General features: G+C 40.8%; 1 protein-coding gene across 2 annotated transcripts in view; it reads right to left on the bottom strand.

Moving 5' to 3' along the window:
- Positions 1 to 17471, bottom strand: part of INTS6 (integrator complex subunit 6) — a 44332-nt gene extending 26861 nt beyond the window's left edge. Inside the window, exons 1-3 of one of the 2 annotated variants that reach the window (XM_065052995.1) lie at positions 16905 to 17471; positions 16593 to 16670; positions 15646 to 15795 (exon numbers count right to left, since the gene is read on the bottom strand). In XM_065052995.1, coding sequence (XP_064909067.1) covers positions 15646 to 15795; positions 16593 to 16670; positions 16905 to 17015 — 339 coding nt within the window. In that variant the 5' untranslated portion in view covers positions 17016 to 17471. The remainder of the gene's footprint in view (positions 1 to 15645; positions 15796 to 16592; positions 16671 to 16904) is intronic. The other variant, XM_065053004.1, reaches the window with a different exon arrangement.
- Between the last annotated feature and the right edge of the window lie 5095 nt (positions 17472 to 22566).

Raw genomic sequence — 22566 nt, 5'->3', positions numbered from 1 at the left:
ATTTATATAAGTTCTCAAAACTTAGAGATGTTTTTGTACATCTGGCAAAATGAAATACCAGAAGACTTAACATTTTTTAAATAAATAGCAGGTTCGTCAATTACCATTTCAGAACTTCCTTTCAATGTAATAATTTTCTATTGCTCTTCCTTTAGAAATATACTATTAAAACAAAACAGTAAGAATTTACATATCTTAGAAATATCATTCTTCAAAATACATAGCAACACCATTGACTGTGAATACATATCAAATCAATTCAGCACAGCTCAACTATTTTAGTTACACAGCGAAACACCAAGTGACAGAGCACACAGCACCGGCCCCCTGGCTGGAAATCAGCTCAGCATAGCAAGGGGTAAATAACAAGCCTGTTTACAACTTACTCTGACAACTAACTAATCACCACCAGGTTTTTTTTCATTTCAAAACCAAAAATAATCCAGCAGCTAATTTTAGTATCATCTTACATACCCACGCATGAAAGTCAAAGATAGAAAGTGTGAAACCCTGAGTTCTTGAAGTAGGATAAAGAGCAACTGAGTACCAATATCTTGGGAAACATAAGGGCTTTGCTCACAATTTAAGCTGGCATTATATAGGTGTGTTCTAACAAGTATATAAGCAAAGACACTTCTGTTCTTGTGTTAACTGTTTTCAGACAGATTATAACCACTGATAGTGGATAAACATTTTGGGAGTCTAGAAACTCAACTGTTATATTTAAACTGTGGAAGTCTGAGTCCAAGTTTACTACTTAGGCTACAGTAAACTGAAAAGTATTTAAGTTTTATTTTAAACTCTCATTTTTAAATAGATTTGCTTATAAACAACTGTTTTGGAAAAACTAAATATTACTTATTTTTCTAGCTGAAAATTCAGTGGTCACTAGCTCCCACAGGGACTTCAGCTAATTGTGTCACATAGACGAACTGGCTCAATTGGTATCCTTTTCAGTCCAAGTAACTGCTAGAGTCAAAATTCTTTTCAATAACGTGCTCTTCCCTCTGAAGGTTCCTAGCAGTGGTGAAAAAAGTACTAAGAAAGAAGTACCTAAAGTCTTAATGGCAGATCATCCTGTTCAACCACCAAGCCTTGCGATGCACTACAAGAGGTTTTTTTCATTCTCCTACAATCTGCATTCTCAAGAACAGATATGTACCAAGGACACAAAAAAACCCCACATGCCTCTTTTTGGAAGAAAGTTATTTAAAAATAAGCATCAATGCCAGGGCAACCTTGCAAGCCTGCTGGGCTGAAATGCAGTAAGCAAAAGATTCAAAGCCTCAAAACTAACGTATCTGTTACACAACACACATTCTTTTGAACAATTTGACAGCTTCATGACTATTTGTTTCCCAATCACAGAGCAACTCGCTTACATCAATTGCCATTTTTTCAGTCTCCAGTTGAAGTAGTTCTGCGCTCAGATAATAGGAAACAAGCACAGAGCTGTGAGCAGCACTGAGCTCCACGTAGCTCCCTTGGATCACGAAAAAGGCAGAGCCAGCCCAGTCCAGCCTGCGATGTTCTCACAGGGGCCACAGATCCAGCCACACGTGTATCAAAATATCAAGCCACGTTACTGTCTGGTTAAAAACTCCCAAAACTAAGAATTCACTTTAATAGGCAACTAAGTTTAGCAACCAGCTTCAGCATAGCCAATTAATACATTTATGGATTTTTTTTTTTCCCCTTCTTCAAAGTATGCAGGTAAAGCAATTCCAGAGTTATTGTGACCTTTCGATGTGCAAGTATATCATATTATACATGCAGTAAGAGGAAACTGATTTAAGACTACTGTTACCTCAATGCACACATTTTAATGTTAATTCAGAGTCAGAAGTGTTGAAAAACTTAAGAAATAGCTGAGGTAGAAACATGACCAAAAAAATGCCAAGCCAGAGACTAAAAATGACATGATCAACAAGCAACTACTATAAAAAGAAGTGTTTGGTAGTACAAAAGCATCATGCCCAAGAAAGGCTAGAAGTGGAAAATAAATGTAAGCTGAAATAAAGTGCATATTTTTAACAGAATGCATTACTAATCACTGGAAAAAAAACCTCATTTTCAGATCACAATAAAATGTCTAAAGGTACCTTTTCATTTTGGTAAATCACAAAATTTAACAGAAGTTGCACTGCACATCCATCATACATTATATTACCTCAGCAGAGCCTTTTTATTTTCAGAAGTATCAACCCTAACTGCCAGTAAATTTAGTCACCTGACCAGGAAATGCAAAAGTGCCCTATCAGTTTTTTGATTCAATTGGATTTTTTAGAATTTAAAAGGTCAAGATTCTCATAAATGCTCATGAGAATCTGTGAGCAACCATTGTTCAAAAACAATAGTTTAAAATGAAATCTAAAAGCCAGAATGACAGCAAAATTAATAGCTTTAAAACTATTTTTTTAACTGATAACATCTTTAAAAATATCGAAACACTGAGCTTGAATTTCAACAAAATGAAGCAGTCCAAATCCATCATAGTTTTGACTTCTTCTATCTTAGGAACTTCAGTTACATTTTAGCAAAATCACAAAATGTCTAAAACATTAATTTAACATTTATTAGAGGCTTTCCCCTTCACTGCTCAAGGCAGAACACTATCAGTCCAATACACTGAGGTATTTAACAGCTGCTCTATGCTCTGACAGTCAGCTATATAGCAACCGTAGCATCTTGTGCAATTTCTTAATTGTCCCACTCATTTTCAGCAACTTTTACTATATTCTATTATCCCGGAAGAACCAGTCAACATAGCCGTGAAGACCTACGGAATCAATTGTATTTTATGCATTCACGCAATTGTTTCCCAAGTCACAAACTCAGCTGAATATACTGGCACCATAGTAGTATTTTAGTGAATTCACAATTGGCAGCATCTCTTCACGAAAACTACTTCGCCCTTTTTCAAATGTACGTAGACATGCACCATAACCACACATCTACATATAGACTATAGTACTCAGGAATGAATAAGCTTTCTGCTTCAGTAGATTAGTAAATTCTTTCCTATTACTTGATAAGAAGCAAAATGGCTTTAAATTTAACCTTTCCCAGGTGAAGCTGTCCTGCATTTCATCTAATTAATATTTAGCACAAACACACTATGAAACTCTGTGATCTATCAGAACGCAAGAAAGAATATGCTGGGGTGGGGGGTGGTAAAAAGCAAGGAGGACAGTCAGGTTCTGCTACAACACTAGCTTTGATAAATCTGACTTCTCACAGGATATGCCGTTAAGAGCTCCATGATTCTGTGGCCAGACTGAAAAGCACAGCATCACGGCGTCACCTAAGTCACTGAACCTGCAGGAGAAAACCAGCTTTGAAATCATATTTGAGTTTATCTGCTATGGCCATTTTAGAACAGAAACTGCCCCCAGAAACAGGAACCACTTAAGCGTCAGAGAGACTTCTGTGATTTCAGGCTGAATGAGGAAGAGCTGAAGAACATACAGGAATTCTGTACAGGATTAAGATCTGACAAGCCAGGCTTCATGCACAAAGAAAGCTGCTAACTCATTTCTGTTTTGCTGTCCATAAGATTTTGACACATTCCTTTGATGCTGTTGATTATTCAACAGATAATGCAGTTTTGCAGGAGTGGCAATTCTGTCCTTCTCGTAGATGGTTAGCTATTTATACAGCAAATGTATTTCAAGATCACTTTCAGAAGCCTCAGAAGAAAGTTCAGTGCAAGCTACACTAAACACAGGATATAAGCATTTTGAAGTATGTTATTAAGTCTTTAAGTCATAAAAGAAATTTTAATATGAAATGGAAATCTCCCTTGATGCCTGATCATAGCGAAGATAGATACCAGGTTGGTCACAGATTGGAATGTTATAAAACACCATTTCAGCAATTACATCACCACTAAGAAAAAACTCCCAGTGTTTTTCTGAAAGGGTTGAAGGACAGCAGGGAGGATTCTATACATCAATGTTTGACCAAAATAGCCTACCAGAGAGTGCCTCGACATATGTAAACTTGTATTTTTACTTTGTAATTAGAAAACTAGCCGGCAGAGGGGGCCCAAGTTAGTAAAATCTCTCTTTGCATGAGGTGATTGAGTGACAAGGAGATAAATGTGAGGCATGCTGTGTTTAAATACTATCTCAAAATACATACAAACAGGTAAATACTTTTCTAAAACTGCGTATACCTAAAACACGATAAATGATTGTATAAGTACAAATAAGTAATTAGTCACTGAACCCTAATCTCTCGATCTAACTCTATGTTTAATCCAACAGTTAGTTCATGGTTTCTGACATCAGGGACAGCCCATACTAATATCATTCTACTTCTCCCATTCTTTGCTGTTGATTGCTCATCTTTTGGAAGGCTCAGCCACAAACATTCTATGTATTACACACACACTCCCTTTTCTTCTAAAGCTAAAAGACAGAATACTCTCTCAAATGGAGAAGACTTTTTAAAAGAGTTTTAAGAAAGTATGCTAGAATGTAACAAGGTCTGGACTCCTGCTTCCATTAACTCACCATCTTTTCCCCCAAGGAAACAGAAAATGCTGTTCAAGCAGTCATCATTTCTCCTGCACTCATTCACACTCAAAGTCAGGGTATCAATGGCAACGACTTTGCAGTAAGAATGGCTACCACAGAAGACCCTTCCCCCATGAGGTGAGATTCCAAAACCTCAATTCAGCTGTGTACAGTTGTCCTTCCCTATAGGCTACAGCAAGGTTATTATAGGCAAAATAATTTTTCACATCCTAGACAATTCTTTAGTTAACTACATTACAAATACTTCAGAGTTACTCCGATGCCCTGGACACTAATCACAGTTTCTTATTTGGAACGTCTATGGAGTAGACTAACAAGGTAGATACATGCTTCTTGTTTCATCCCTTATTGGCACTACAGATTAGCAGTAATTAAAATTATTTCTGTACACATAGTTAGGGCATTGATTTGGTGGTATGACTGAAGCTTTCTGTATTTCAGTTGATTGGATCAAACGAGTTGCAGGTTCGGTTTAAATAAATTTAAGAAAAAAAAAAGAGAGAAAAAGGAAACTATTTTCAAAGCAGAACACAAGGGCAACAGCAGACTTCTCCTAAAGCCAAGCCAGCAATTAAACTCTGCAGCACGTCAGTTACACTATATCGCGGTGTCAAGCTAATTTTCACCAGGGGCCACATCAGCCTCATAGATACTTTCAAAGGGCTGAATGTAATTTTAGGACTGTATAAATGTAGGAGTAGTTACATTTTATACAGTCCTAAAACTACATTCTGCCCTTTGAAGGCAATCACAAGACTGATGTGGCTGCCGGTGAAAATGAGTTTGATACCCCTGGACTATATGAAGAGAGCATTCCTGAAACAACTGCTATCCTCATAACATAGGCTATGCAAGTTCCACTTAAAAAAATGAAATTTAAGATAACTAGGAAAAGCATTTTTAAAAATCTTTTTTAAAAATAACCATTTATAGCATCAATTAACTGTTGAAGCTTTAAACATATATGATCTTTTACTTTTCCTGCCCAATCTGGAAGCCCTACAGCAAAAATGAAAGATCCACTCAGATATCACTTACTACAAAGACAAACCAGCTATGTGAGTTGCATAAGAAAAGACACCAAACCCTTTGTCAAAAAAAAATAATTTCACAGAAATACATTTAAGCGTATCAGCTGTTTGCTTTGCCTGAGCTTGCAAGTTTGAGTTCTATAGGCAATTTCACTGCATAACCATCTTGAAACGTGTAACAACAAAATTCTGTGCTTAGTACCACTTACGCATTCTGAGTTCCCAAGTCTGGCATAGAATGTAGTGCAATTAAACAGTCTCTAAGCAGTACCTCAGTTATTTTGGAATTCCACTCAAAAAGTCTGTATTAAGAACAAAACTGAAACTAACAGAAAGGAAACCAAAAAAGCAACCCAAAGCAGCCTGAAAAGGAGACTCCCTGAAAGATATGATCATTTTGGAATACAAAGTCTCCATATTGAATACTGCACATGTGAAAACAGAAGGGATGTGTGTCAAGGAAGCATTTTTAGATTAAGTTCATACCGAACAATAAAGGAATGATGGTGGGATTTACTGAGACATCAAACAAAATCCCGAGATACACTGATGTCTTCAGGTGCCTAAATCACAGATTTCCCAACATTACTAAGTCACAGAGTTTCAAAAATGCCAGTTTAGTATAAAGGTTTGTCCTGTTTCCTTCATCTAAGAATAAATTTAATGGTGTTCTAAATAACATATTACGTAAGTGGTAACTTCTTGATTAACTTCTAAGTGCTCCAATTTAGATGAGGTCCTCGGTAAATTCCAAAACCAATTCAGTCCTTGAATCTTTCACAATTTTTGACAATTACTTATCATGTGACATTCTCAAATAAAAGCTCCACAACCCATAGAACAGACCTCATATATGGTGAATTCCAGCAAGCAACTAAACAGTGAAGAACAGCATTAAAACAGAGAACAAAAAGCCACTAACAGTTGAAACATGTAAGCGTTGATGTGACAGATTTATGATAATACCCAAAAGGGAAGAATTTTAACTTTTCTTTACATTAAATTAACTGAAATATCTACGCAGAAATGCAACCATGATCACAACTTGTACCTTATTTTTAAGATAATAGAAACTGTCGCTTAAAAAAGGATGCACCTTCTCAGTTAGTTACAGATTATTAAACTAGCCACTACTTGGATCATGTGAAATTGGATAAATCAACAAACAAAACCTGGTCATTATTTGACTGAATATAGTAAATGCAAGCTGTTAAAAACAGGTTATAATTGAACTTTTATAAACTTAAAAGAAAAAATTAAATAGTCATCCATACCAAACATAACTTTAAAGTCAGCCCCAAAGAATCTGGGTTTAGAGATGATTTTGGTCATATTTCCTAAAAATATTTCTGAGTGTTTTATTCCAAAAATAACTGACCTTGTCAAGTCCTGGATCGAGTCCCTAATTACTGCAGTCTTTCTGCTTCACAGCAACGACTTTACATAGCTGGTCCTGGCTCACTCAGTGTAATTCACAGTGCTGCTCAGGCAGGCCTCTGTTCTCCATATACTGGAGAAGGGTAATCAATTTCACAGTTGCCAACACACCAAGCAAGGAAAACACAAAGAAGGAAGAAAAAAAAAAAAAAAAAAAGAAGAAGAAAAATGCCAAACAACCACCAAACAAGGAGAAAAGCCAAAGAGAGTTGTATATAAATTTATCCCCACCGTTTTGGGGGTTATCAATCCAAAATACTGACAAGCTGAGTGAAAGCAGCTTATTGACTCACCAACATTGGGCAATTCTTTTCAATAACTGCCCTAAGACTCCCCCCCCAACTCCTTCCCTGAATTTATCATCACCTACAATACAAGCGACTTAGCTGTTTTAAAACAGATTCTCAACCACTACAATTCACAGTTCAGCTTATTAAGGCTCTGAATCAATCGCTGACTTATTTTACTCTGAGAAGTCACACTCACAACTTGCTTCAAGTTTGGCAGAACTATGTGCACACGAGAGGCTGTAAGTTCAGGAGCAGAGCAGGCAGCAAGGCTGGGTATGTCTTACATACAGTGATGCACACAATCAAGTCAGCATTCTGGGATTCAAAGCCCCAGGGCAGGCAATGTTATCAGTCAAAGAAAGAAATGGCCACTTTTTACTCATATTCTATATGATGAGCATCAAAAAAGAATGTCAGTGCCCTAAATTGATTCCAATGACAAATATTCTGGTTTTGTTCAATGTAGCTTTTGGGCTCAAGGAGATGCTGACAAAATGTACAGTGTATTCAGATATAATTTGTCCTCAAACATTATTGTTAGATGAAATCAGATTAACGCCCTGCTCTCCACAAGCAGCAGCAGTTATATGTAGATAGAAAACCCCATAAATTAAAGGAAATGGCCATGCTGAGCAGACACCAAATGTGATTATTCAGGTGAAAGTTTCATGGTCAACAACAGGACATTCAATATTATTTTCAATGTGTCTGTCCCTGAATCACTGTCAAAACCCCATACTAGACAACTCATCTGTAGCGCAGTTCCTGCTAGATCAGTCTTCTAAAAGACCTCCAATATCAATGGCATGGAACTATGTTACACGTAATCAACACTTGGTTATATCTGCTATTCTAGTTATCTGCTACTGCTGTTCTGCAAGATCCACACTTGCCACCTGTATTAGAATAGAGTAGGATCAGATTTTGACAAATCCCCTTGTCCTCTCATATAACCACAAGTCTTATCTATCCAGTGTCCCAGTAACAGTCATTCAAGGTTCCCGACTCAGGTTAGTATCGTATCTTGCAGCCAGCAACTTCTCACCTGTCTATTTTAATTTAGCTGTTGGCACTAACCTAGTTTCCCCACTGGAAAAATTTAGGCTTAAATCTATAGCGGACTGCAGATTTATATAAGCTAGGGCAAGTCAGTTAACTAAGGCAGAGACACCAGCTCCAGAACGAAAACAACAGGTGCTTAGATAACAGATACCTGAGTTCTCATTACTGTAAGACTGAAATTGCCTATACAATATATTTTTGAAAAATCAAGCCCATTAGGGGCCAACTTCATGGTACCAGAGCGACTAAATACACACCTTCCACCTTAGTTGGTATTGGTTTTGTTTGTTTGGGGTTTTTTTAACTAAAACATACAAGCAATAATAACCTGAAATACTATTTGCTGTCAATATTCAGAATTATAATAACACAAAATATGCTGATATATAGAAATTACTTCATGAACATCAGATAGCCTTTGCAGATATCACAGAAATATAGAACAGAATAATCAGAAATACCTGATGGCTCACAGGCTAGTCCACTTCATTAAAAAAAAAAAAAAAAAAATCAATGATACATACGGAAGATTTACCATAAATATACATATATAACCACTATCTCCTATCTAAAGAATTAGTTCTTCTTTAAATGAGACTAGTCTATACTATGAATATTTAAAATCAGAACCATAATCATGGACATTTAATATGAGTTCTGTATTTGTTAGATGCTAACACTCACAAATTACATTAAATTCCATGTTGCGTAAACAGCTGAAAACATCTCGAAAAAAGGGCCAGACAATATGATGGAGTAGAAACATTAATACATTCTTTAAGTGGAAGATGCAGATATAGCTATATTCTATAAGCTAAAAGACTCACTATATTGTTAAAGGTACAGAATGCACTACAAGAAAAAAGCAACACAATCATAGTTTCAACTGAGTCTCAGTTGAATTAAAATTCAGACACATTAACAAATAACAGCTCTTCCCTTCAAGCTCCAAAGATATAGACTGCCTACAACAGAAATCAGACTGAATATAACTATTCAGTAAGGAAACTGAAAACAAGCTTGAAGATAACAAACATCACGACAGAGACGCTGGGAAAAAAATGAATACTTGTGCTTCACAAGATAACCAAACTCCTGGCTCTATATCTGTATGTATTTGCTTTGCCTCCCTGACAATTGCCTGTGAAGAAGTGCAAGTACATTTCAAAAAGACAAGACTACTTCAGCTATGGGACACATACCTTTAAGCACCCAAGCAGAAAAGGTAGTATATCCAACAAGTCTATAATGACCTGAGGCAAATAAATTGTTCCAGATAGAAAGTCAAGCCAAGAGAGAAAATTTTGGACATTCTCTGGTGACTTTTTTGTGAATCCAAGAATATCAGCCAGAGACAGAAGCCTGTATCATCTGTTCGAGCTTTGGCAGCGTGACTGCACTCACCTGACCCCTAGAAGTGAAAGCCACAACAAACATGTTATGGCACTGCCCCTTCCAAACCAAACTTATTGAAATACTGAGCTCTTAAAGATGCAAAGCAGTCAAAGCATACTGGATATTCAGAACATGAGGAAGTATCTCCGTTCTTTCTGCTAGTGAAACAGATTTGATGAGATCATTTCCATTTGAAAAAAAAAAAAATAATACTTTGTGTAAGCTTGTTTTAACTTCTAAATTCTTTAAAAATATACTGGATTAGAAGTGGACAAGTGATTTTGAGAACACTTAAGTTTGATGTGATCATTGAGACTTTCAGTAGACTTTGTTGCTCTGGGAAGGCTGAAAGGCACACAGTTCCATCTTGCAACACGAGAAAACAGTTGCCACAATGCCTGCTGTCATTCTCATTAAAGGATACTATAAAACAAAATTAATTAAACATTACAAACAATTCGAGAGCGGACGAGATGGCATGTTCAAAGGCTACAGCCTAAAAAGTATAAATTGGAACCAATACGCCTAATTTCATCAGGTAGGAGGTGAGAAAGACTGACTTTCACCATCACATATAGATCTTCAACATTAACTGGCATAAAGGTTTATGTTAAGCCCATTTCCATTCCACAGAAGAGACTATGAGAAGTCCTTTCTTATATATATTTCTGCTATTACCATGCTTAAGCTTACAATGCTATTTTTCTACTGTCTGAAACTCTCTCATTTGGTTTTGTTGAGGAAGGGGAACAAACAGAACGGGAGAGCTGCTCTGTGAGCACAAAACTCTACCTCTACCAACAGAAGAAGCAAAGGGCCTGTGCAACCATGCTAGCATGACAAAGCAAGAAACACTAACCTCAACTTTGGTTCCAAATTTGGCTGCACATTCAACATAGGCCATTCCAGTGCAGTGTTTATGATCCCAGATTGCCAGGACAAAAGTCATGCTCCAAGGATTTTGAATTATGAAAGCAAGGAAGTCCAGTAACAATCTTCAAAAATCAAGTGGAAAGTAAAACTGCTCAACAACTTAAACAGAACAAATCACTGCAAAAGTATAATGTGTGCAATGTTATGGGACAAAATTTCATATGTGTGATTGTTGCGGGGTTTTTTTAAGCTCAGCAGATCTGAGACACAGATAAACAAATAAGCAAGGAGTCAGCCTACAATGTATGACTTGAAAACAAAGCTGTCATGCACCTACAAGCACAATTAGACTTTATCTCCTAGGTATGCTATTTAAATGTATTTGAAATACTAAGTATTTAAGCCATTATGGCAAAACATGCTGATCTCTAGAGACCAACACTAAGTTCTACTGTGTGAACACATTGGCAATACTGCTACTGTAGTTGCAAATGGGTCTAACCATATATTTAGAGAAAACTATAAAGTAGCAGTTAACCCAAGATTAGATTGTTTGATGGTCACACATGGTATCAATAGAAAACCTTGGAAGAAAAACTGTGGTGTCTAAAAACAATGCCATTTTATGTAGGACATCTTCCAACTTCCAGGTCAGAAAGAAACAGATCTTTCCAGCCCTTAGTACATTCTTAAGTTCCAAAAATATTCTCAACCAGTTGAATTCCATTTGGATTTTAGTTTGTTTCAAAATTTCTTAGTTACACTTTTGTACATATGTGAAACGCACTGCAGAAACAAAGGCTTCCACCAAGATGGCACACTGCCTGGTAAGTCATCAAAACAGTGTTTCTCATATGAGTCTAAATCCAGAGAGCACCTTATTCATTGCTGTGAATGAAAAAATACCTATCTCAAGTCCACGTGGTTTACAGAAGCATTATAATTGGCTTTTCTGCCAAAGTTATCATGTGCTTTTGTTACATCAAATTTGTTTAAAAGTCATCTCTAAGCCAAATTTACTGTACCACTAATAATTATGATGCTGAAAAGTATGTGCAACATACTCTAGCGAGATAAAAAGCTCATTAAAACCTTGTTATTGAAAAGCACTGTTTCTAGTCACAACATTACAACAAAATTTCAATCTGAAAAAATCTGGAGAAACACCTTGATACATCAACTCTCTGCCACTTAGAAATCCACTCAGATAAGCACATTTTATCCTCTCAAACCTCACTCTATGCAACACTGCTGGAAAAAAAATAGTAAGAGACCTTAATTACACAAATAACAAAAAACAAGGTGAAACACACCAGGTATGACAGAACCAGAGCTTTAGCAATTTTCAGATTCAAGTTTTGGTAGTGCTGTGCTAGTGTTTTGCATGCGAGAATGAAAACACCATTGATACATAGTTTACCTACCTTAGACTCAGAGCTCAATCTTAGAAACATCACTACGAACTGCAAATAACTGATGTACATAAATGGTTCAACTCCACCATTTGTCTACATTTTTACTATATTATAATAACATCTACATTTTTCACATTTTCTGTTTCCACAGAAATGACGCATATTAGTGTTTAACCCTTTCATCAACTATAACAAGCTGCATGTTTGCCTCACTCAAAACTATTCAGTTAAATTGTGACTACACACCCACTGCTGAACAAGCCACATGAGTAAGAATCAGGAGTGTATTCCAAGAAGAGAGAAAATCTGCTAGTAAAAGGCGTGGTATTTCAGACTACCTGAAACAAGGGAGAATCTAAACTGGGGAAAGTATGGTAAAGAGAAGTCAATTAGCTAAGTGCAAACTAGGCTAAGGGAGTACAATGTCTTGTGTGACACAACAGTGAGCCCTTAAGTGAACTTAATGTCTTTAAATTACTTTCTTCCTGAAAACAGCTACATCCTGTATTTTTCCTAATATTTCTATAAAAATGCAAGATTAAGAGGACCATTACTTTTAGCAAGCGCTAAAAGCTGACACCCCATTTGAAGCTTCATTCTTCTGCGAACATGGTCAGCACAAAGCATACTACGATGGAAAAAACTATAATTACTATTAGACTCAAGCAATATAATACAGAATTTATCAATGTGAAAGTGCTGTAAAAATTAAAGGAATAGTCACCTTAAAATACGTGTACTTTCCAAAATCTTTTGTTGTTAACAAAAGCCTCCACAAAAACATTAATCTAACAACCCCAGATAAGACCAAGGGTTTATAAAGCCATACCATAGCACTAATATCAGAAACAGTTCATGAAAAAAAATCTCCTAGGTTCTTTACAATCTAAATGTGTTGACAGTGTCCCTTTAAGATCTGAATGTGAGATACTGTGATCAGCTAATACAGCTGTACACTTGGTAACTCAATCTTCATATGCAACTGAGTCAGTACTTATGTACTGAAAAAGTAATATGATAAATACTCATATTAAAAATCCAAACATGAATGTTGCAAGAAAATATGAAGCAGGAGATTTTCCTCAATTTCAGAATGACCGTTCAGCCATCACTCTTGTTCAGGATGTCAGCTGATGGAGAACTCTGGTCTACTTTGAGAGAAATCAAACATAGTGAGTCGCAGTGCCATTTAAACACACAGTTCATACTCAGCAGGGAGACAAGACATCATGCTGTTGGATGACATAACCAGACAATCCCACCAAGCTTGTGTCATGTCTTGTAATTTGTATGTATAATAAAAATCTGTTTTACAATTCATACATGTGAAACAAAAGTGGATCTTAGCAAACATCTTAGAAGCTTGTCATACACCAAAAAAACCCAAGTGTGATAGTCAGAAGATGTTAAGCCAGAGGAATTTTTCAGATAAAATCTTAATAGAAGTTTAGATTTATTACTTCACGCAATAGTACACCTAAGATCATCTAAATTATGCATTTTTGAAAAATAATCTTCTCTTCCCACTCTAAGATAACAATTCTTCAAACATCTACCTTCTATATTTTGGTTAAATAAACTACTCAAATATTTTATGTTCTTAATATTTGTAACTGCTTTTTAAAAAAAAGTGAATTAGCACTATGTTCTGAGCGAAAACCATTTCAAATGCAAGTGAGCATCCTGATCACTTTTATTATCCTGAATTTGTAAGTTTCTCATACCACATACATTTAAATACCCTTTTATCATGAGTAAATTTTAGGTAGTAAACATAAACAACATGAAGTTGACAAGATAACATGACAGTGCTCAAAGGTCAATGTGAAGCTGAGGAAAGTTAACTGCCCTGGATCTCATCACTTGCAAGTGCTGAAAGACCAGTTAACTGCTCCCCAATTTGATCTATGAAAAACTGCTACTTTGATAAGTAAAGCCAAAATTGGAACCTGTGACTTCAGCAGCAGATGACCTGGCTCTTGCAATATATGCATCTATTTTTGCAGACACTAAAAAGATTTAGAATTTCTCTTTCATCACCTGACAGCACATGTGAACACCTCTTCAACAGTCAACTCCACATGTGGAACAGGGCAAAAAACTTGCATAAGCAAGGCTGGGTTCAAGCCCAGATAGAGACTTGTAACCGAAACAGATCACTCATTGCTCCATAGACAAAAGAGCAGCTACTTGCAATAGTGAACACTACTAGTGAGTCAAAAGAGTCATGACAGGTCAACTGCCCACTTGATTGAGTAGTTGAGCAGAGCTGGTTCACTCAGAACAAATTATTGGATGCAGGTTCAATCAGAATAAGTATCAGTAGCAATGGGAAAGAGCAAGTGTTTCTCTTGTGAGCTTACAGTGGAAAGTGTTCAAAAAAGCTTTGTATAGCTCATATAACTAAACAAAAACATCAGAAAATGGGAAAGATTAGCACACACGTATAAGAGGACAGCAGTTGGCAAGAGAAAAAAAAAATAACCACATGCAGAACTAGTTGGGGTTTTGGTTGATTTTGGTTTTGGTTTGTTTTGGACTTTTTTTTTTATTAAGTTTCATCACTAAACTGGCATTTTAAAAGTGTTTAGGCTCACTTGATCACCTAGTGGCAAAGCCACACAATGCAACATGAGACAAATTTCCTTCCCAAACAAACATGGCACGTTATCACATAGACTCTGCTCAGAGTGGAAAGGGGAGGGGGAGAAAGGGGACTTACTTTCACAACCATATTCCCATGTTAAGCAGTGAGTAATCCTCGGAGAGTAAAGGGAGCATTACACGTGAACAACAAATGAAAAGAGGACATTCGAGTTCGTATGTCCCACGTGAAAAATACACGATATACTTCGCCCAATACTTTATGCAAAACAAATCCAGGGTTTGATCCAGTGCCAGAAAGAACTAGGTATGCTTCCTCAAGCACGTGTTTAACCTAGAGTTACTGTCGTTTAGCAAACTCATACTACTGAGCAACAGAATGCTGACCCACCACACAAAGATGTCCTGCTTTAAAGGCATAGCTGCAATATAGACATTCGAGATGCAGGGCTTCTCAAGGCTCTGATACAAGTGACAGGCTTATAAAAATACTGGTATGCAGAGAAATGTTGCAGTAAACTCATTGGGGAAAAAAAAAGGTTTTGAAAAAGTTGTGCTCCATTCAAGTACGGTACTTTTGGACATGCAGTGTTGTTAGAAAAACAGCTAATCTCCCAACTTTACTTAATTGATTATACAGCACTGTATAGACAAAGCAGTTTTCAGGACCCCACCAGGCTCACCAGCTAAGGTTCTGAAATATAGACTTGATTTAAAAAAAAAAAGGAAAAAAAAGGACAAAGTTTAACTGAGAAGGTCAATTTGGAGGCTACATCAGAGTCTAAAAACAGGAATAACTGAAGTTAAAAAAAAAAAAAAAAAGAAAAGTTGGGGGTGAAACTGTAGCCAGCAACTGCAATTCTTTAACCTATCTGAGCTCTGTTTACTTTTGAAGAAGCGCCCATACTGTGCATTTCATGAATATGCCACTTTGGACAACGTCACCTCTGTGAAGTTTGTGGTTTACAATTTTTCTGTCTATTAATAGCCAACCTACCTGCCCATAGTTGTCTATGCCAGTTACTAATCTATTTAAATTTAATAAATCAAAAGCTGTCCTTAGAGACTGGCCAAGAGTCGTCAGTCCTTCAGCTTGAAGGTTTTTCAGCTCATTCATAAACGTTGCATGGTTTTCCTTCCAGCCAGCCTGAAAAGAGAAATGTCAGAAGCCTTATTCTCCAGATATGAGATTTGCTTTCCTATTAGGCTACAAAGTGCCTTCTGTGCCCCATGCAGCTCACTACAAATGCTAACAGAGTATCTCAGAAGTTACTAATATTTAGTGTCACTCTGTAAAGCCTGAAAACACGTAGTTCTCTTAAAGCTTAGAGCTCCTCATGGATCGAATGAAGATTTTTTGGTTTTTATTTGTTCCGCGGGACAGATTTCTGTGAAGTCACCGATGCACAAACCTTGCAGCTACAGACACCGCTCTCCCACAGCCTCTTCTAGATGGAAGCCGCCTGCACTGCAAGGCGACCTCCAACAGGTTCACCGCCCTGTGTCGTGTGGACCCACCGCCCCTTCCTCCGTGGTACGTGCCCCTCGGCCCCTCCCCACCCCAGTGGGCCGAGGGAAGTCCCGTCCCCTTCCGAGTCCGGACTCTCCAGGCTGCAGTCACTCCTTTCCCTCGCTCGCCCCCTCCAAGCCGAACTCTCCTTGGAGTTGCTGTCACTTCTCCCAACTTGAATAAATATCCCCCACAGTTCATTGCTGCTCACACACGCCACACAGGGGAAAAAAATGTCGGCCATGTTGATGTCAGCGCTGCTGCCGCCGCCGCCGGAGCCCGTGTGTGCCGAGCTCCCCCGGACCGCCGCCAGCGCGGGCGAGGCGGGCGGGGGGGCGGCGGCCGGCAGCGGCCCGCGGCGGCGCGGAGAGGCCGGAAGGAGGCCGCGGGGGAGCGGCGAGAAGGGGGAGGGTGGGAGGGTTAGCGGAGGTTACCTTGATAGCGTAAGGAGGCTCCTCGAAAGTGACCAGCATGTACCTGTCTCCCCTGCTGGCCGGGTCCCGGGCTCGGAGCTGCGGCGCAGGGGACAAAGCAGAGGGTGAGCCGAGAGGCGGCAGCGCCGCCGGAGCCCCCCGGCTCGGCTCGGCACGGCCCTGCCCTCCCTGCCCGCACACACACGCACTCCCTCCCTCTCTCCCGCCCTCGCCCCGCGCCCCCGGCCCAGGCAGCCCCCCGCGCCCTGCCTCCCCCTCCCCTCCCCGCGCAGCCACTCTCGCTCTCCTTCTCTCGCAAGGCAGAGCCGGTACCTTCATGAAAGTCTCTACAGCGCCTTTGGCTATGTCCAGATAGGTGGTGCCCAGATGGGTGCGCTGGTTCATGGAGGCGGACGTGTCTATCAGGAAGAGTAAGATGGGCATAGTGCGGAGGGGCCGGCGGCCGGGCGGCTACATGGACAGCGGGCGGGGGGCTGAGGGGAGAACCGCGGGGTGGGAGGAGGAGGAGGGGGGGAAAGAAAAGAAGACGGCGGGGGACAGGAGAGGAGTAAGTGGCTGTGAGTGCTCTGCACGGAGAAGGGCGCCTCCCCGCTGCCCCTCTGCCGAGGCGGGGGGGAAGGGGGGCAGCCCTGCCTGCCCTGCCCTCCTTTGTGTGAGGGGCCTGCTCAGCCCAACACAGGCTGGTTTATGAGGGAGAGGCGGATAGGGCTGCGCTGCTGCTAGCCTTCCCCCCCACCACCTTCCTCTACCGCCGCCCGCCCTCCCCTCCCCCTGTTGATGTTACTCAGAAGTTTCAGGCGGAGCAGCCGCAGCCCCACCACCCCAGCACTTTCTCTCTCTGACTGAGGCGCTTCCTCGCTCGCCGCCTGCTTTTAAGGCAGGCTGGGCAGGTCGGGGCCCGCCTCTGAAGGACACGTCCCCGCCCCACGTGACCGCGTCGCAGCCCCACTATAGGCCTCTCCGTAACCACCTAATTAGCATATTCAAATCGCCCGGGGAGGGCTGGGGGGGTGGCTGGAGCCACTGGAGGGAGAGGGCGGTGGTAGAGCGTGGCCGCCGCGCAGGCGCAGTGGCGGGGGGACCCGGGGCAGGGAGGGGGCGCCGCTTCTCGGATGAACGTTCTCGGGGCAGGAGGCGTGGGGAGGGGCGGGGGGAGCGCTGCGGCGCAGGCGGGAGGGTCCTCCCGCCGCCCGTGCCGGGCTATTTCGAGGGCTCTGGGGTGACGCCTCCCGCGGGGGTAGCGCCCTGCCGGGCCCGCCTGCTTTGGGGCGCGGCGGCGGGCCAGCCGATCGGGGAGGGTGGCGGGGGAGGCCCCGGGGGAGTGGGGGCCGCCGCAGGCTCCCCCGGGGCAGTGACGCCGGCGCTGGCGGTTTGTCCCCGCCGGGAGCGGGCGGTGAGTCACGGGCGGAGGGGGCGGACGCTGCCCACCGCCTCTTCCGGCGGGCGCCGCCGCTCTCCGTGCGGCTGCGGGGAGGTCCCCGGGCCGCCCCCACGTGCCCCGGCGGGTCTTTCCCCCTCACCCGAAGGAAGGGAACCCTTATTTTTAGAGGGGGGGCTGTATAGCGCTGAGGTGCCAGCGCTGCCCCTTCGGCCCGGGCGGCGGCCAGGGGAGCCAGGTCAGGCTGAACCCCGCTGGTGCTGGGGAGCGGGGGCTCGCTGGGCGAGGGGACTGGGGCTCCTGGCAGGCGGTGCTCGTCGCCCGTCGGAGCCACTGGGTTTCGATGTGGAAAACAGTGCTCCGTAACCATTTTGATGGTGAATTCTTTCATTCGATGCTTAGGAAAAAGGAAGGGGGGAATTAAAAAAAAAAATAAAAATAATTGTCTAGCCCTAGCCGTGACCTTTTCCCGCACATACAAGTAGAGATTAACACTAATGTGGCTTTGATCCATGCCAAGGCACTCCACGTTTACTTCCTATAAATCACGTAATTGTGGAGTGTTTCCAACCAATTAATGACAAAGATCTCTGTTCTCAGTTGTTGTTTGGTGGTTTGGTTTGTTGTTTTTTTTTTGTTTTGTCCCAGCAATTCAGTCTGCTTTTTCTGCTCTCATAGCCTTGGAGCAGTAACTCCAGAGCCATTTCTTAGCATAATCTGTTCAGGAGATTGTTTGGCTTCCTATCTGCCTGGTATTTTTTTTCCCTGATCCAGCTGATGTGTTCCCACAGCCACTGCTCTAGAAAGCATAAAGCCACTGTGTTCTTTTCTCTCAAGATAAAATTGGCAGTGTCCTGGTTTGGTTGATCTTGCTCTTCCAGGCAAGATTTCTTTCTCGTTAGGCAAGAGCTGGTTTGGGCTTTTTTTTTTTAAGACTAATGAAAGATTAGAATGTAGTTTCTAGGAAGAGAGAGCAATGGAGTCATATTTCCATTACAGATTGGTATGCGTTCTTATGTCTGCAAGCAGCTTATTTTGGCTTTCCTGTTGGGGCTGCATGTGTGACCTGTGCCATCCATCCTCAGGCACTGGGGTGAAGTCAGGGATGCTTCCTTTCAGCCCTGTTCACCAGTCAAGGCCATTAAGGAATCTCCAATCTGAAGGACCCTGTGAGAGCTGGGAAGGAATTATTGGAGTCGGTGCAGACCAAAATACTGTGACCGGTCTTTAAAAGTAACATCTTTTACTATGAGTATTTCTCAGTGTGCGTCCTGCTGGTGGGGATAAGTGGCCAAGCTCTTGTGCAACCCATGGCTCTTGAGCTGCTTGTACCTTCCAAGCAGTTCAATGTTAGAGCTCCAGCAGTGGTGCTGTGTCTCGTTACGGGCAGCAAGGCTGTCCTGATCCAGGCGCTGCTGGTTAATCTGACTCCCTGCTGTCAGAGGAAGCAAACCAGCAGGTGCTGTGGAGGCCACATTGCCGGTTTGCCCTGGAATCCAGCTGCATGCCAGTCCCCGTTACACAGTAAAACCATCGGAGAGACTTGGTTCACAGTTGTTTTCTCTCTACACAGGTGTTTTAGGACACCCTTCTTCCCCACAGAAGGTTGCCAGTATCTTCTGCAGCTCCAAAGGCTGGCAGTACTGGTTGCTGCTAGAGTAGTAATTGTCTCCCTAAGGTGGTAGGATTCAAGTTATTAAGTAAAGGCTGTGGTGCTGCTTTAGCGAATCATACCTTGGGATTAGTAACTTCATTTGGGAGTAATGTTGAGTGAGTGTATGATGTGAGCCTCTAATTGGCTTCCTTTTAAATCTTGGAGATAGGCACATTCTTCAGACATGTCACCTTGTCTCCTATTTGTATGTTGCTGATGTTTCATTGATGGTCCTAATAAAAACAGCTTCACTTTTACATGTCAAGCATCATGTATCTTCTTGGAGAGCATCCTAAAAATGGAAAACTTCTGGAATGGTTCCTTCTTAAAATTGCAGGAAAAAACGCATTTTAGAGTCCTTGCCATACCAGGAAAATGTTACGGAAGCCTGGGCCATGGAGACTCTGCATAAATCCTGGAGGGTCATTTGGAATTTCTAAGTTTTGTTGCCAGTAAGTGAAGAGAGAGGGGAGCAAAAAAAGTTAACTCATAGTGGTAGAATCAGTCATCAACCAGCATGAATTCTGAATCAGCTTTGAAAATTGGAAGCTGCAGGCACACTGTAATTTTCTTACCAATACAAGAGGGAGGTGGGACCGAAGCATCTGGGCCTGCTCTACCCTTAGTCCCCTCATCCCCAGTGATTATTACTGATATAAGAATCCCACATGTAAAACTTACACGCAGTTCCAATGGGATTTATAGAAGCAAAACCACTTTACAGTACTTTTCTGTATGTACTTGCTTTTTGCTGTTGTCTTTGAAGCTGTTTGGAACATTCAGTTCTTCCTGCTCCTGTGCATCTTAGATCCATATTAGATCCCCTATAGGGCAGAATCAAGGCTGGGTGGGTGTTGTCTGTGGCAGGCATTAGTACTTTTCTGCTGGGAGTGGGCCAATTTGTTTAATATTGAGAAAGATTCTTTCAAAGATAATCAGCCTGAGCCTTAAGTGTGTATCAGCCTCTTGATGTGAGAGTCATAATGGCTAGTGCTGCCATCAGAGTCACATTTATAAATCTGTACGAGAGATTTGCTGCAAAGGAACAAAACCCAGTGATATTAGTGCCTGTGCTCATTACTGGTAGCACTGACACAGCTGAGCAGGGGGAGAGCTTGATACTGCCACTAAAGGCAGATGCATCTTCCTTTGGTTTCAGCTTTTTTGCATGGTGGGCAAAGTTATACCGCATGCATAGTCTAAATCACAGGATGGTTTGGGTTGGAAGGGACCTTAAAGATCATGTCATGCCAACCCTGCTGCCATGGGCAGGGACACCTTCCACCAGACCAGGTTGCTAAAAGCCCCATCCAGCCTGGCCTTGAACACTTCCAGGGATGGGGCATCCACAACTTCTCTGGGCAACATGTTCCAGTGCCTGATCACTCTCATGGTGAAGAATTTCTTCCTTGTATTTAGTTTAAATCTACCATCTTTCAGTTAAGAGCCATTACCCCTTGTCCTATCACAATGTGCCCTTGGTGGCCTCATAAAAAGACCCCCTCCAGCTTTCTTGTAGACCCTCTTTAGGTACTGGAATGCAGCTATCAGGTCTTACCAGAGCCTTCTCCAGGCTGTGCAATCCCTGTTGATTATTATGGATAGAAGAATCCCACAAATGAGCCAGTTCTACCTTTTCTCCTAAATGTAGAATTATTTCAGCACAGTTCTGTCTGAAGGAGCACTCTTGCTCTTCTGATGATGCAAAAGATTCCTGCTACTTTCATACAGTTTGTCATGCATCCATAAAGTAGCATGAATGTATATGTATGCCTAAGAATAGTCATTTACTGATCTTCAGAATGGGCACTGTCCATTTGGGGACAAATAAGATGGTATTAACAATACAAATTTCACTTTAAATTTGAATGCTAAGTCAGTAAATCACAACTCAAACATAAGTATGAAAATATACCTAAAAACATCATATGAAAAAAATGAAGAGCATTTTTCCTATCGTTTGTTGTTACTGTGTTTTTTCCTTAAACAGCTGCTTCTCCCCATCGATATTTGTGAGATTTTTGCTCTGTTATCTCATGGTGTTAGCCTTATTTGGTCCTAAACTGCAGGCTCGAATGGCAGATGTTATGCTAAAGACCTTCAAGCAGGTCTGAGAACTAAAATTGACAGTCTAACTTTTTTTTAGTAGGCTTTCTCTTTCTCAATACAGAATTGTTTCAGGAAGAATATGTCAAGATCTTGTTCAGTCCAGGTTTTATTGACACAGGTAAATTTTTCGGAGCTTCCTTTAGAATACAATTCTGCAGCCTTGTAGGTTGTCAGCACTAAGCTTTTTTTTCCCATTTTAAAGTCTTATACTTTCCATTGCCTAATTTTATGTTATTGCTTATCATTAAAATATGTATCTTTATACAGAATTCTGAGTTTCAATTTATTATGTTTTAATACTTGTGTCTTATTCCTTTTAGTGTTCCTTTAGCTAAGTTCTGTGTATTCAAATTACTTGCTTTTTTTAATAAATAAAGTTTTATTTTTTACTTGTCTTGCATACAAAGCAGCTCATATTGTTGGGGTTTTTTTGTTGTTTTTACTAGTTTCAATTCTGTGGGTTTTGACCCTACTTTTTTTTTCTCTCTTCCTGAAATTGTCACCAAAGCAAAACAGATTTAATTTTATAATTCAGGTAAACATATAAAACTCATCCTAGACTGAGTAATTATGGAGAATGCTGGGATCTAATAAGATATAACGCCCAAATTTTTTTCAGAAAAGTGACATTAAGATAACTGGATTTCAGGTTTTTGTGTATATTCTATGACTTGGACTGAGGAGGCCTATTTTTCTAAAATGTGCAGAGGCAGCTGCCTGCCTTTGAAACTGTCTAGCACCTTTTAGAAGTCTGTACTTTGGTTTCCCCAGCACCAGAACACGGTGAAACTACATCCCTTTGCAGAATGATGACCTTTAAAAGAAGTTGCATT

The sequence above is a fragment of the Columba livia genome, chromosome 1, assembly GCF_036013475.1.
Source record: "Columba livia isolate bColLiv1 breed racing homer chromosome 1, bColLiv1.pat.W.v2, whole genome shotgun sequence".
NCBI classification, from domain to species: domain Eukaryota; kingdom Metazoa; phylum Chordata; class Aves; order Columbiformes; family Columbidae; genus Columba; species Columba livia.
The sequence above is the reverse complement of the archived record's forward strand: the minus strand, read 5'-3'. Positions and strand labels throughout refer to the sequence as shown.